Source organism: Biomphalaria glabrata, chromosome 5 (assembly GCF_947242115.1).
Source record: "Biomphalaria glabrata chromosome 5, xgBioGlab47.1, whole genome shotgun sequence".
In the NCBI taxonomy this organism is placed as follows: domain Eukaryota; kingdom Metazoa; phylum Mollusca; class Gastropoda; family Planorbidae; genus Biomphalaria; species Biomphalaria glabrata.
In genome coordinates this window covers 5499335-5515433 of record NC_074715.1, presented here as the reverse complement: position 1 = coordinate 5515433, position 16099 = coordinate 5499335, and the positions used below count along the sequence as shown (strand labels likewise).

General features: G+C 36.2%; 1 protein-coding gene across 1 annotated transcript in view; it reads right to left on the bottom strand.

The window, feature by feature from the left end:
* LOC106057775 (receptor-type tyrosine-protein phosphatase epsilon-like) overlaps window positions 1-16099 on the bottom strand; it is a 53914-nt gene that overhangs the window by 19196 nt on the left and 18619 nt on the right. Inside the window, exons 6-12 of the mRNA XM_056028665.1 lie at window positions 14905-15042; window positions 11403-11540; window positions 11037-11174; window positions 10182-10302; window positions 8452-8546; window positions 6752-6906; window positions 1217-1304 (exon numbers count right to left, since the gene is read on the bottom strand). Of these exons, the coding sequence (XP_055884640.1) occupies window positions 1217-1304; window positions 6752-6906; window positions 8452-8546; window positions 10182-10302; window positions 11037-11174; window positions 11403-11540; window positions 14905-15042 (873 nt within the window). The remainder of the gene's footprint in view (window positions 1-1216; window positions 1305-6751; window positions 6907-8451; window positions 8547-10181; window positions 10303-11036; window positions 11175-11402; window positions 11541-14904; window positions 15043-16099) is intronic.

Here is a 16099-nt window from a genome sequence, read left to right as displayed (position 1 = left end):
CAACTTAGACCGTAGTGTATGCATTGTGGCCCTAAAACAAACTTCAGACCCTAAAAAAAAAATAAAGACCAACTCTATTACAGCTATAGTATTTTATGGATCTAGGCCATGTCTCTAATGTTGGCATGAGAAAAGATCGAAAGGATTTAAATCTAGATCTAATTTTAAGAAATATACTTTGCGCAGATATTTTTTTACTTTGACACATGAAAATACAAAAGAAAAAAAGAAGGTCCATTGATTTCATTATATAATAAAATTTAACCTTCAAATTTGTGTTTCAAAACTATTTTTTACAAACATTAGTTCCTTATATCTGTGACTACAGATTTCCCAACGAACATTCTTTCTTTAAACAATACCGTTATGTTACACATCTAAAACTCTAAGATGATAAAACTTCTCTTCGCACAGATAGTTTTATACTTTAATACATGAACATACTGTAATAACTTAAGTGAGGCAACTCAACGAGGACATAGACGTTTATTTACACGGAGACATGACAAACACAAAGGGCATCTGCCTTGAGTACAGCATCTCCATATTGGCTCTCTACTTGGGCGGAAATCGTTAGTCTCTTATGTCAACATCCGACTTGTTTGGTCACAGATAGTGCGCACCTTCTTTCTGCACTATCTTGGATGGCGGTGCGCATGGCAAAGTCATAACAATACTAATTATCGTCCATTCATTTCATATTTTGATCAAATAAACATTCAAATTTGGTTTTCTAAAGCATGTTTAATACATTCGTTTACGAAAGCTGCGAAGCAGTGTTGAGGTAGGCCTAGATCTATATTCATTCATGAATCGCGTACTAAAAATTATTTCGTTTAATTGTTTACTTTATTATTCCATTCCTTTAACAAATCGAGTAAACACCTTTTTAATTGTACGATTAATCTATCACTCTTTTCGTTTTAAATAGTTATGTATGTATCGGCTTCGGGTAAACCCATTTTCGCACAAGTAATTTTATTTTCGTAGCGAAAGAGAAAAAAACTTGAAAGGATCATTAGCAAAGTTTAACATACATCTAAATCCAATCCACTAGATTAATAAACATAAACTTAGACCCGCAGGCGGCGGGTAATGTCAGGCTAGTTTAAAATAAATATCAAAATATATTACATTATGTACCCGGAACTGTCTTTAAGAAAGGTTTATGAAACAAAATAACAAGCAAAAAATTTTAATTCTATCAAGAACTTACAGGTGCAGATATTTTTGTTCTTATTTTTGAGTTTGTTACTAACACTGTTAACGTACTCTTTTGATATGTTGCTAGGGGATGGAATTGACTGAAAAAAAAGGTTAAGTGATATTGATAAATGGCAAAAAAAAAAAAAAAAAAAATTAATTAATTACTAAATAAAAAAAAAAATTAAAAAAACACTCATTCTTTTTTTTTTCAAATATATTTGGAAGTGATATTTTTTATAATTAATGTCCTTCACGTAGCTAAGTGATTAAAATTCGTCTCAGCAATTATCTAATAAATAAGGATAGACTTCGTTTGCCTTCAGAGTTATTCATCTTAATGTTTCTACTTTAATTAACCAGCAGATAGTATTGCTATAATTCTGGTGTTGATACGTATAAGGGTAATAGTGTGTGTGGTCAACTGACACAAATTGTTACAGTTTGTTCTCTCCCTATCAGAAAATCTTTAATCCACTGATGTTAAGGACCATCAATGCAGAAATATTATAATTTTTAAGCAAACTAAGATGGTAAACTTTGTCAAAAGCTTTGGGAAAATCTAGTAAGATAGCATCAATTTGCTCACTGTTATCTAAAGCTTTTGAAAAACCATCAATTAGTCCTATTAGTTGTGTTTCACATGATCTATATTTCCAAAAGTCATGTTGGTATAAAGTAAGGACAATGGTTATGCTTGCCCTGGAAATGGCAAAATATGTATTTCATAGGTGGGGCTGCGCAATCACGGTAAATACTGCATTCCTCACCATGGGCGCCCGCAGGACTTTTTGCAGGGGGATGCAAGTCACCACTCATGGCTCAAAGTCGTAACTGCAACGTTTTTATTACAAAGACTATTAAAGAAAAGAAATAGTGCTCCTCGCCACCCATACTTGTGAACAAACTATTTACTGTACACTTTGGAAAGTTTATCTGTGCGGTCCGTGCATCCTGACGGTTGATCAAACAAAAAAATGTTAACGCTGCCAAAACTGTCAATAACTTGACTACTGAATTGCTTCTTGTCGAGATAAACAAGCCGGCGATGAATGTTTATCTGCAGTGCTGATATTTTTCATAATGTTGCAGCACTTGCATTATTTTAGGATGTAAACAAAACAAGTTGAACTGAGCATTATTATTGTTTGAAAAGCTAAACGTAATGTAAAGCCGTGTTCTGTGATAAATCCCGAAATCCAAATATATGTTTTTTTCTCGGTGTGACTGTTGACTACAAATTCTCGATAGCACCAACTCAATACCAAGTTTGTCTCACCTTCCTCAAATGCCATCATTAAAGTGTTCCTCAACATGGCCAAGTTGGTATTTATGTCATTAATGTGACTGATAAGTGGACAGACTGCAACATCACTGAAACCGATTCATGAAAAGATGAATAATTGACAAAAGACAAATCAGAAACACACGAGACGCAGACACAGATTACGCATATGCAGTTTGTCAGGTTTCACTTACAGCCGTTATTTTAAAATACGCCAAACAAAGATCTTCTCAAAGTTGTGATTTAAAGCGCGAAGGAATTCGTATTTCTCAGTCCATTGTGTCTCACACAAAAGAGGTAAATTTAGCATCAACGCTCTCGCTTGGGACTGTGACAAGGTGGTTAGCCGTTTTAATGTGTCTAGGGGGTTTTAAAGCTTGAGGACCACGCTTGCACAAATTTACATACAGGCACAGCGTTAAAATGCAGGTAACAAAGACTATTTTTAGATGTGATATTATGTACAGGTTTATTATACAAAGGAAGCAATTAAAAAACGTATAATACTGTACAGGAGCTAGGATGGGATCTAGCGTATTTACGTATATCGATGCTAGGAGCCAAGTGGTCTGACTGTCATTAGGGTATCTTCCTTAGCTTATGTGTCCAGTGCTGCCATAAGGAGACAGGTGTGGCTGGTGCTGATGGCTGTCTGCTGGTAAGCTGGTGTAGTGGGTCCAAGCCGTGTGCAGTCCAACTCCTCATAGGGGCAGGGATCAGTTGCGGCTACTTATAAGAGAGGCCAGTGACGAGTCTTTGGCTAGCGTTGTTGTTTGGACACGAGTGAATTGTGAATAGGGCTGGTATCTGAAGATCTGGTGCCAACCAATCTGGTATCAGCAGTAGGTTGATAAGTCACCAAGTGGAAATTGCCTAATGATAAAAGCTGCAAAGACATGGTCTATAAATCGGTTTAGCCATAATGATACCACTGGAGAGTAGATGCCTTTCCGTGAAGGACATCTTCAGAATGATGTAGAGAAACTATAAACTAGTCTCACAAATTAAGGGAGCTAACAAATAAATATTGTGTCCAAACAAGGGAGATAACAATAATAATAGAAATCCCAAAAGGAGAAATAACAAATACTAATAAGTAATAAAGTGATAATGTAATAGAAACTACATGTATTGCTTACATAAATGAGATGAAAGGGAGAGGTGAATGGGTCCTTTGAAGTGACCGAATCAGAAACCCCATTAGTAACGAACCATTCTGAGAGTTACTCCCTTACAGCACGGTAGAGGAAGCGGACAGTGAGTTGTAAGGTCGCCTTATCCCCTACAAGGACATACCTCTTGCTGCACATGGACCAGTATTCTCTCTCTCAATTCCTTGTCCCGATCGTCCCCCATGCACCTATGGGACAGTGCCCGACTCGGAACTGGGCTAGGACTGCCTGCTCCGCACGGCAGAGCTCCCACCACGCGTCCTTTCGGTCAGGTTTACTCAACATTCTGTGTAGCTCTCGACCCTTGTCGGAAAAATCGCAGATGTCGTACCAACGTGCCAACAAACGGGTGTCGGCTAGGGATCGTACACTCGCGAGGGTGCACGGTTCGCTAAAACGTCAGCCCTCTGATGAATGACCAGACCACAATGGGATGGAACCCAATGAATAAAATTATTTACATTGACCTGTAGAAGACGTTCCACAACCGCGAGGAACGCTTCTACCTTTCATATGCCTACAAGCTGCCCTTCAAGGGCATCGAGGGCAGAGATCGAATCGGTGAAAATGACCACGTCCGCTGGGGCCGTGGATCCATTTCTGACTCTTTCCGCTACCCACTTCAATGCTACGACCAGCCGATACCAAAGCGGGGGAGAGCGTTACCAGGCGTGGGGGAGGGGAGGTCCAGTCCACCTTCGTCCACGTCTGTCCAGTGAATAGGAGGGTGGGCAACGGATGTCCGCTAATATAGGTAAAGGGAGTGTACTCTTGTTAAGAGTCTAGTGTGGCACGAGTTACGATAGGAAGGTAAAATGTGACATCAATGCCTGATAGGCTGGGTTGGATTGGAGGGGCGGTGGTAGTGAATCGTAGCGCTCGATGGACTAAATGGGAAAATTGATGATTAGATGTTAAATTAAAATGATTAAATGCTCGGACCTTGTTGATGTCCAAGGGCTGAGCCGAAGGCTCTTCGAGCCCTAAGTTTGAAAAAAAACCTGTTTGGACGCCAAACAGTAAAAAAAAAAAACCTGTGAGAACACAGTTCTGTTTGAGAGAGACCCGAGTCAATGCCTATGTAAAACATTGCTGTTTCCAATGCCTTTGGCCTCCGACACATGCTTGGCTGCACATGGCCGAAGGCCGAGGGCACCGGGAGCCTCCGCCATTTTTCTTCGTTGTACCAAGCTAGCTGTGCGGGACCCGCCATTTATGTAACGGTCCCTTTGAGGAAGCGCATGGATGTGGGAAGTGTTCGTGGGGACTTTTTTTACAACCCCGCCCGTGCAATGAGTGGACTCTCGTCTACCCGTGGGCATCCCTCGGGAGTCTTGTGTTGCTACCCATTTAGCCTAGCCACTTCCTCTAATGGCCGTTTCCACGCGAGCGCCACGATGAGGCAGGGCAACGTGCTCGCGAATGCTCGGACCTGAGTGATACCTTGAGTGAGCTAAAACGGGTCGTTACAGATAACCTTCTGGATGACACGGACAGCATTACGTTTATCTGAAATAGCATTCAGGTCAATAATAACAAATTTACGTCTGTGGGACTCGCAACGGACAATGTCTGCTGTAAAATATTTTCCTTGCCTGAACACAGTTTTGAATGCTACCCATCACGGGGCAGCCATCTTAATCTTGGCCGAGTTGTTTGTCCATGTGAAAAATGTACATAGTGTATTTGCTGACAATGAAATTGAACACAGGCAGTGTGTCTCTCTAAACAACAATGACAAGATCAATGAATTCTTATGGAGTAAAATCGCCATCAACAAATCCAACGCTCAAACACATCTGTTCAGTGCCTGAGAAATCTGCCTTTATTAACGAAATACCAAGAAAACACAATTAATTCATGACGCTGCTGCTTGTATGTTTTTTTCTCTTGCTGCTGCCTATGCTCCGTCGATACAAATCAACGTTGTGACTCGGGTGGTATGGGAAGAACTTTTGTATATCTCTTCTATCACAAACTGGTGGACTTGTTAAACTTGCTTTTTTATTTTATTGAGCGCTAACACTGACCGCAACTCCGCTAGACGTAAATACATTTGCCAAGATGACTGCATTCTTCAATCTTGTTCAAAGAAACTTTAACATTAATCAAATCAAGACAGCTGGCAAGGTTTTTTACTCCAAGGCTAGAAAAATACTTTTATCATGGTTTTTACTAAATATAATGATAACAATTAATTATATGCAAATGAAAACAAATCGCTATGACTAACGTGCTATAAAATATTGAATTGCAAGCGTACATGGTCGGATGTTATCTGCAGATTAGCTTGCTACAGTTTATTACAACAATAGCTTATCCTTATTAACTTTATTTTAATGGAAGCATTACATGTTAAGTTGCTTCCTAGCAAAAGTTAGTTGACTTGAAGGTGTAAAAAACTGGGTAAAAGTTGCCTACCCTTAATTCAGGGGTGCACGTGAATGGTCAGCCATTAATGCCTGATAAGCCTAGGCTATTCTACTACAACTGTACTGCAGTAACCAGTGGAAGCACTTCTTGTTCAGTTGCTACTTAGATTTTCATTGACCTGATGGTGCAAACAAAAAAAGTGGCTAGAATTCGGTGACCCAGAATTCAGGGGTGCACGTGAATGGTCAGCCATTAATGCCTGATAAGCCTAGGCTAGTTTACCACAACTGTACTGCAGTAACCAGTGGAAGCACTACTTGTTCAGTTGCTACTTAGATTTTCATTGACCTGATGGTGCAAAAAAAAAAAGTGGCTAGAATTCGGTGACCCAGAATCCTTGCACCCCCCTGCGGGCGCCCATGTTCCTCACTAATCTTCGGACTCGAAGACAAGCCTTATTAAAGTGTTACATTAAAGTGGATATTGGAGCCCTGAGTTGTCACGTTCGTATCGGTTTGCAAAAAAATGTTATGTAAATTTTATATTTGTTTTAATTTATTAAGTGGAGTTATTTGTTAAAGTACATATTCTTTGTACTGGCGTTACGTTGATCACGAGTTAAAGCGCCATTTTCCTTCATTCTTAGCTGCTTTGCAGTCCTCATTTGAACATTTTTTGTAAAGTACAATAACAATTATAGCAAAGTTTCTTAGTCTACCTGAAACTGTTGATTGAAAAATGTTTCATTGTGTGTGGTCATGAACATGTTGAAATCTTTCACGGCTATCGACTTTTCATCCTCAGTGTGAACTAAATTCAAGTAGCCTCCTTCTGTACTTGTCTTGATCTCTTTAATTGGGGACTCTTCGATTTCTAAGGACAATAATTTGAATATACGTTTAGTGAATGTATTTCTATACACTGAAGTGCTGTAATTTTCATAGTAAATAATGTTTGGACATTTAACAATATATTTTTATATTCTATTTGTTTTTAATTGCATGTTATTTTATAATTTAAGTCTTTAAACGTTCTACAAGGTTGTCATTGCCGGAAGTGGTAATGGATGTAACACTCCACTACCTATAAAATGCTTCCTAATGGCATGCGTCTCAAATAGCCTCTGACAACCAGTCCAACTCCTGGCCTTCACGTGTGGCTCAGATATTGAGTCCGGCGGAACTGTTCTCACTAACAGGAGAAGGGGCAAAGGGGAGTAACTGGCGCCTTAACCAGTAAGCTTCGGGCAGGAGGGGCTCGTTAGCCATGGCTGGCTACCCATATAGGAGAAGGAAAACTCTGAATTCATACCTCTGTCGCCTTGCAGCTATACCCAATCATTGGAAAGGCTTCTGGAGTCAACCCTAAGAAAAAATCAGGAGCTGGCGTCCCTAAGGCAGTTTGCAGCACCCAGTGCTACACTCTGGCAGAACCTGCGACGCCGCTAACCCAACACTGTATCGGCACTGCCGTTCCTTTGGATACATCAGCTGCGTAGAGAGGGGTGAACTGGTGTGTGGGTGACATCGTTCCGACCACAGCTAATGACCAGGCATTCATCTCATTTCCATGAGATGATCCATAGTCGCTTCGCGACTGAAGGAGGCCATATCATAGGTCTTTAAAGCTACCATTAATTTAAATTCTAGTAACTAAATTATGTTAACAAGAAAAATATTTAAAAAAAACATTTTAAAAAAGAAAACAAGTTATCTCATAGGAAGAGCTCCACATTTACAAGTATCATTTACAAGCATATCTCTATAATATAGAAGTTATTTCCCCTTATTCAATATAAAAATTAACAAAATAATTAATTATCATATTTCATTGACTTATTGGTTATATTTTTTATTGATTCATGTTTTGTTATGTACAATAAATAATTGTGAAAAGCTTAAACTTTATACTAGAATGGGTTTGTGAGAAATCAGGTGAATCATTATATAAGGGGACCCAACGCTACATATTTATCCATATCTGTGAATACTAAAGGATTTATTTACATTGTTTGAATTAAACAAAAAAAATTATTTCCCATTTATAAATTTACAAACTATTGATTCATGTCTTGGTTATGCTAATGAATAATTGTGCAAAGTTTCACCTTGATCCAAGAATGGGTGTGGGAGAAATAACGTATACAAAATTTTTACCAGAGAGACAGAGTGAGTTGATATTAATTTAAAAGTACATAAAAGATATTAAAATTCTATTCTTAAAATATAAACAAATTGATGGATTTCTTAAAATTGCTAGTTTTTTTAAAAATATGAACAAGTATTTATTTCAGCTAAAATAAAAAAAAGACATGAGAACAGGAAGGAAAAATCAATATGATTAGTATAAATGTATTCTATTATTTATTAAGATGGGGTCATGTATAAAATGTTATGTTGCCTTTAGTTTATGACTTACGGGTATACAAAGAAACAACACCAGATGTTTCTCTCTTTGACAATGATTTCTGACGCTCTGTTGGTTCCTTAGATTTTGTAGAATGTGTTCGTCTTCTGTTAGAGAACATAAAGTAGTTCAAATTACCATTACAAAATGTTTAGTTAAAATTGAAATGTATTATATAATTACAAAATAAATGTTATCAAGCACTGACCAATTCAAAGCTAGATATTGATACAATAAGAAGGGAAATAGATTATTATTATTGACGCTTCATCAGAATAGTAACAAAATACATATGGAATTAACTTTTTCAGCATAACACAATCTATATTATCTATACTATAAAGTAGAATGTTTGGCGTATGTATGTATGTGACGAATAGACATCAAAACCGCTTGACCAATCAATGTTGATAAAACTTGACAGAAATGTTCCTTGGGTACTAACTTAGACCGTAGTGTATGTATTGTAGCCCTAAAACAAACATAAGACCCTAAAAAAAAAATAAAGTTGACCGACTCTATTAAAGCTATAGTATTTTATGTTTACAATGTTGACATGAGAAAAGATCGAAAGGATTTAGATCTAGATCTAATTTTAAGAAATACACTTTGCGCAGATAGTTTTTTACTTTGACACATGAAAATACAAATGAAGATCCATTGATTTCATTATATAATAAAATTAACCTTCAATTTTGTGTTTCAAAAGCATTTTTAAAATAAATTAGTTCCTTATATCTGTGACTACAGATTTCCTGACGAACATTCTTTCATTAGACAATACCGTAATGAATCGCGTATTAAAAATTAATTCGTTTAATTGTTTACTTTATAATCCCATTCATTTAAAAAATCGGGTAAACCCGATTTAATTGTACTATTAATCTATCGCTCTTTTCGTTTTTAATAGATATGTATGTATCGGCTTCGGGTAAACCCATTTTCGCAAAACTAATTTTATTTTTGTAGCGAAGGAGAAATAACTTGAAAGGATCATTAGCTAAGTTTAACATACATCTAAATCCAATCCACTACATTAGTAAACACAAACTTAGACCCGCAGGCTGCGGGTAATGCCAGGCTAGTAATGAATAAAAACGTGATATTGTGTAGATGGCCTTGGCTACCATAGTGTGAAACTATTTTAATCATTATTGGAAAAAGTCATTCGGAGTGCATTGTTGGATGTTTTAGATTTGATTTAACACGCATTTGATATGTACCTAAACCCATTTTATGAAGCTACTTTTTAAAAATAATCATTTAGTGTTTCATCACCTTTGAAACTATTAGACTATAGGCTGATTGCCTACGTGATAAATGCACAATTTTTTTTAAGGCTGTCTATTTATTAATTATAATAATGTTCGTGAATATCCCTACCCTCTACCATACCCTGACGTCCATTTGCAAAGTAACGTCTAACAACAAGCAATAGAAAAAAGAATACATTAAAAAAAAACACCTTTTCTTACTACATTTTATCTAAAAAATTATAGGGTTTATCTCCCTTTCTTCTATATAAAACTATATAAATATTATATATAAATATATTTAATTCGTGTCTTCATGTCTTGTCCGGTTCAGTTGATGATTGTACAAGGTTTAAACTCAATCCGAAAATGAAAATTGTGAGAAAAACATGTTGAAACGTTTTACGAGAAATACATACTGACGGATGGAAAGATTGAGTTGATATAGGATTAGTAAAAATTGAAAACAATCGTATATCACATACTGACCTCCATAGCATGACTGCTACAATAATCAATGCCAATAGAATTAAAACAGCAATTATTGGCCCAACAATAACAGCAATATTTGAATCACCATCATTGCTATCACTAGATGTACTTTTCAATTCTGAAACAAAAACATCAATTTTTAACAAATAGCATTTAAGAAAATGCAACAACGTTTGATCTAATCATGGAATGGAAAATGTCACTTGGCATACACCAGTTAAGTTTCATTTTTAGTTTTCTACATCCATTTCCATAGCAACGTCTACTTTGATTGTTGCTATTGCAGCAAGCACGCGTTCTTGGAAAAGAAGGGATTTAATGACCATAATAGGTCATTATAAATGCAGAGAGATAAAAAGTTCGAGAAGGACAAAGAAAATTCAGCTGTAATTTAAGTTATAGAACCAGAACCATTGTTAGATTCAGTTGTACTTATGAGCTTGAACGAAGACAGTTAACTTGTTTAATTTTATTGTAAATTGTCTATCTTATTCAAGTGAATCATAGTACCAGAATTATAGCTTTGTATTTGTTACCATTAGTCTTTTTGAATTAATAGATGTATTTGAATCTCTAGCATGATGATCTTATCTGAGTGTTCAGTAATTGTTTAAAATAGGAAATTGCACTAAATTATAATATCAGAAATGCATTGTCTGATCAACACAATATCATTGTAATATCAAAACATATTCAAATATAAAATACTTAAAAACTAATGATCTTCACAGAAAGAAATAAAACATTCCTTGGCCACATGTGAGCTACATATAACATTTAAAAAAATACTCTTAATTTATTTAAGCTATTTTGTTGAATTTCATACTTATGACATTAATTTAAAAAAAAAACCTTCAGAGCACTTTGATCCTTTAAAACCAGGTAGACATCCTAAGAGGCAATCTCCATTTAAGCTATTACAACTTGCGTTGAAACAGTTGGAGTTACAAGTTTGGTTGCAGTTGATACCCCAGGTTATATTTGAACAACCTAATTTTTAAAAAAAATATATGATATTTTAATAATTAAAAAAAATATGAAAAAATATAGATAGATAGTTGGATAGATAGAAAAATAGGTAGATAGATAGATAGTTAAATAGATAGAAAGATAGATAGGTAGATAGATAGTTGGATTGATAGATAGATAGATAGATAGATAGATAGATAGATAGATAGATAGATAGATAGAGTTATAATATTGTATGACTTTATTTACCAACAGAACACTTTGGAAAATCTTTATATCCCAGACAGCTTTCAGTACAAAGGCCACTTATTATATTGCATTTGTGTTCTGAGCATCCAGTCGTGCATTGATTGGAACAGTTCACACCCCAACGTCCTGAGTCACACTCTAAAAAATGGATGGTATACGCTAATAAAAACACTGTTACAATGTGTATTGGTGAAATAATACATAGACCTCTAATTACATATTAAAATCGTTAAATTGTGTAAGTGGATTACCCTTTTATATAAATCTTTGAATAATTTTAAACTATTTTTGTAATTTTGAAATGTAAATAGTGCAGCTTTTTGGAAACGCGGTGGCTGAGTGGTTAAACGCTTGGTTTTCGAACCGAGGTCTTGGATTCTAATGCTTGTGAAGACTGGGATTTTTAATTTCAGGATCTTTGGGCGCCTCTGAGTCCACCCAGCTCTAATGAGTACCTGACATTAGTTGTACAAAAGTAAAGGCTGTTGGTCATTGTACTGGCCACATGACACTCTTGTTAACTGTGGGCCACAGAGTTTCTAAATAATCTTAAAAAAAACAACTCTTATAAACATAGATTTCTCAAGTCACCAAAACGAAATGTAAAAACCTCTCTCACAGATATCACTCATGTTTCAACATGATTATCATTTTCCCAATTTTAACCGTGACGTCCCTCGTCCCCCCTTTCATATCAACTTCAACAATTTTCAATTTCCCTTCATATCTCTCCCTATTTGACTGTTAAACTTATTAGAGTTCACAAATGTTACCTTCACTTTGGTCAAATCAAAGTGAAACTTCAGAAAAGTAACCGCCCCTTGGTCACGTTAATCATCTCCCAACCACCTTGTCAGGTTATCCCCCCCCCTTTTTTTTTTTAAAATGACCTGCGATACCCGGGGAGGTAATGAAACTTGAGATTTGCCCCCACCAATATGCGTCGATTAGAAAGCCTCTCCGAGCAAACAAAGGTAAAGGCATTTTCGATAGACTCCCACTGGACTGTCTATCGCTGTTTCGCTGGACTGTCAGTATGTAAGACCAGTAACGTGGCAACGACCTATTGGTCTTCACTGACAACACGTCACAGGTTGTTTTCGGGTCAACTACGAGGATTGGTCTATGAATATGTCTCATTGTCCGGTGTCAACATGACGCAAAAGTTTCTCTCTGATCAAGCGCCAGCCTCGCTTCCCCTTCGCCTTCTATCTTCTCCATCGGAACGCTGCACGAGGAGACCAACAGGTGCCAAAGATGTCCAGTCCTTCGATTGGCACCTAGACACTATGTATTTTTCTCTCGTCGTACTATGTTTCTAGGATTAAAAGAGACTTCCTCTTGGACGTGAATGTTTCTATCCTCCTCCATCTTTCTTCCTTATTTTCTGGTGAATCACAAAACTTGTTTCTTTTTCTTTTCATTTCCTTGTCCATCATGGAGACCAATTCCGTCTTTGCTTTCAAACTCTGATGTCCCTTATTTATTCGGATTGATGCCGTTTGTGACCTTGTTGCTAAATACTTTTATGACATCCCAAAACTGCCCTTAAGCTAGACCACACCTCCTGCCACCAGCCGCAGTTCACACTGTGCCACGTCATCCTTCAAGCTGAGAGTCAGCCTCTACAGCCCGGAATAAAAGACAAGCAACTCAATCAGCGCATTTAGTAACAACAAAATCTTTATCTTAAATTTAATCTTAATTTGACATTGCATTTTCTTCTCTCTAATTTTGTCAAGCTCCACTAAATTTTATTCCTTTCTTTTTTTAAACTCATTATAGATTAATAAAAAATTTGCATTTTCATTTTAAAGTATCAAATCGTTGAAAATTGTTGATTGCCAGTATTATTTTGTGCTGTGCCTGTATGTATAAATTTACATAAATGAATGTGCAAAAGTAGTTTCGCAACAGGTTATATGCACCAACACTCACAACAACACTAAAATAGTCATAGGAGGAATATTTTTTCCTCATGGATGTAGATCTAAATAGATCTAGATAGTTATTATTAAGGCTAACTATATTTGAAGCTATAAGTGGCCATAATGTTTAGATGCTATGCGAGTGTTTGTTTGTTTTTAGTATCAATATTTTGTGGAAAAGTTTCAAGTACTACCATTCTTTAATTCCAAGTCAAGCAAATTCAAAATAGATAAACAAACTGTTTTTGTAGACTGACCATATAAAAGAAATATTCTAGCCAAGATATTATTTTCCTTGAAAAAAAATCGTAATGTAATGATTACAAAATAGTCCTAGATCTTTAATAAAGTGGATGCGATTCTAGGAAATGTGCCTGCATTTTTCCTAAACTCTATAAGAGCTATTTTATGTATATATTATATTCAAATACAAGCGATTCGTGGTTCTTAAAAAATCATTTAATCACACATGGGTACAAGTTCTTATGGCATTTCATTTAATGAAATCAGTTTGAATGACGTTCATGGAAGAAACTTTCCTCTACGTTACACGGCCTAATTATACTAAAAAAAATATCTTTTTCAACACGGAAGATTTGCAAGAGCATTGGCGCAGGAGGTTTTATAGCATTTTTTAAACAAAATTATTCCAAATGACGTTAAAGGAAAAACTTTCCACTACGGTCACACGGCTTAGTTGGACTGAAAAAAGTCAACACGAGAGAGTTGAAAAATTAATAAACATTTTAGAACGAGTTATATTTGGTGGACTCATTGCAAGAGTTGTCAAAGGAAAAAAATCTTTGGACTACTAATTGCATTCTTTGACAAAATTAATATTTATATTTGTTGTGAACATTTTTTTTTACATTTTACAAATATGTATGAATCTAAAAATATATAACAGAATATCTCCCCGTATCAATGTGTAATTGCATAATCGTCCTCACATTGTATTGTTTTAGAAGTGATGTATTTTTATGGGAAAATCGCTTGCATAATTACTTTCAGAAACAAAAGGCTTTACTTTTAGAAAATAAAAAGTAGCCGTTGCACCTAAACATTCTGCAAGCCACAAAGCATAGTGAAATATAATTGTTTATACCTCTTTTAATTTTTTAGATTGAGAGTGACAGACAGACATTTTACACAAAATTAATAGCGGCTTGTTCCCCTTTCGGCGGCAGACGACAAAATTGAATATGGAGCCTACAATTTAAGTACTTGTATAATACAAAAGTCGAAGTTTATAAATTTTGTCCAACGGTTTAAAAACTTTCTACATGTTTCCCTTTGAGACCTTTCAAACCTTGCGATCAATGGGGCAGATAATGTAGACATAAAAATGTTTTTGTGGCCCAAAGAACAATGACCAACCGCTTTTCCTTTTCCCCAACTGATCCCTTTAGAGGCGCCCTAACGATATCGAAATAAAAAATCCCAGGTCTCACGGTTCGAAAGTCAAGCGCTTTACTACTGCGCTTCAAAACATTTCTTCAACATAAACAAAATATAATAAACATTTAATAATGAGCTTTTTAAATAAATCAATACAAAATAACTAAATAATTTACCTTCATTACATTGAAGACCTTTGTATCCATCCAGACACCCATGAGAACAATATCCAGTGAGACTGTTACATGTTGAATTCCTACATCGTAGACTACATTTGTTTGAACAATTTAATCCCCATGTATCAGTTGGACAACCTTTAAATTTGATAATATAAGGGAATAATGTCAAAACACAGTATTGATTTAATCACAGTATGCACATATGTAATAAAGAAGTAGAGTGTAAGGTGCCTCCTGATAGATATCAACACTCCGTCTGACAAATAAATATTCCTTAGGCGGACACATGTGCCCAGAGTACCGCTCTTTGTCGACATCTGCTTTAGCTTATTAAGAGGACTTGTTTATGTCTCATTTATTCTGTTCACTCTTTGTTTCTTCATTTCTTTTGGACTGAGTGGAATGTTTAATTGTGAGTTTGTTCTCCCACACTTGGTGAGTGTGTCAGACTTCTCATTTCCTTCTAGTTGAAAGGGTGCCGGTATTCATTTTTGTAGCTGTTGTTGTTAAGCTTTATAAGTGCTTTCCTAAGTCGTTCATATAGAAGGCATTTTATTCGCATCGGTTAGAAAAACAATCTGACTGTGTGGGTTACTTGGATGATTTGTTAGCATGGTAGCAGCTAGTGCTAGTGCTTCCCTTTCTGTTCTGTGGCTGTCAGAGAGCTCTCCAGTTGCAATGGATTTTTCTAGTTTTTCTACATTGGGTTATAATTTATGTAACTTAAGCAAAACCAGGTTTAGGTAAATATATAATATTGTTGTAACTCTAGGGTAGGCACTCAACGTAAGACAGACAACTCAACACAGTTTAACAGGAAATAAATAGATGTGTTACTCACTAGGACAAATACATAACATTCTTCAGCTTCCTCAGAGTCTTGCTACTAATTTACTAGTTCTTTAGACAGCAACCCGAATGTGGACCAACAACAGCCTTCCCCGCTTCGCTCCAGGTCCCTTCTACAATCTTCAGGCAGCACCAAAAGCTGGCTTCTTAGTTTCCAAACCAGACTCTTCACGATCCCTGATGCACTGTTATTATCTCTATCCTAGTGTCTTCCTGTTTACATTCACTAGTGCGCACCTCAAGCACTGTTGCAAGGCAGGGTTACAACACTACCCCCACCTTAGTCTTTTTGTCCCGAAAAGAAACATGTTCACGGTTGATCAGTGCAGGTGGAGGTCGGTCA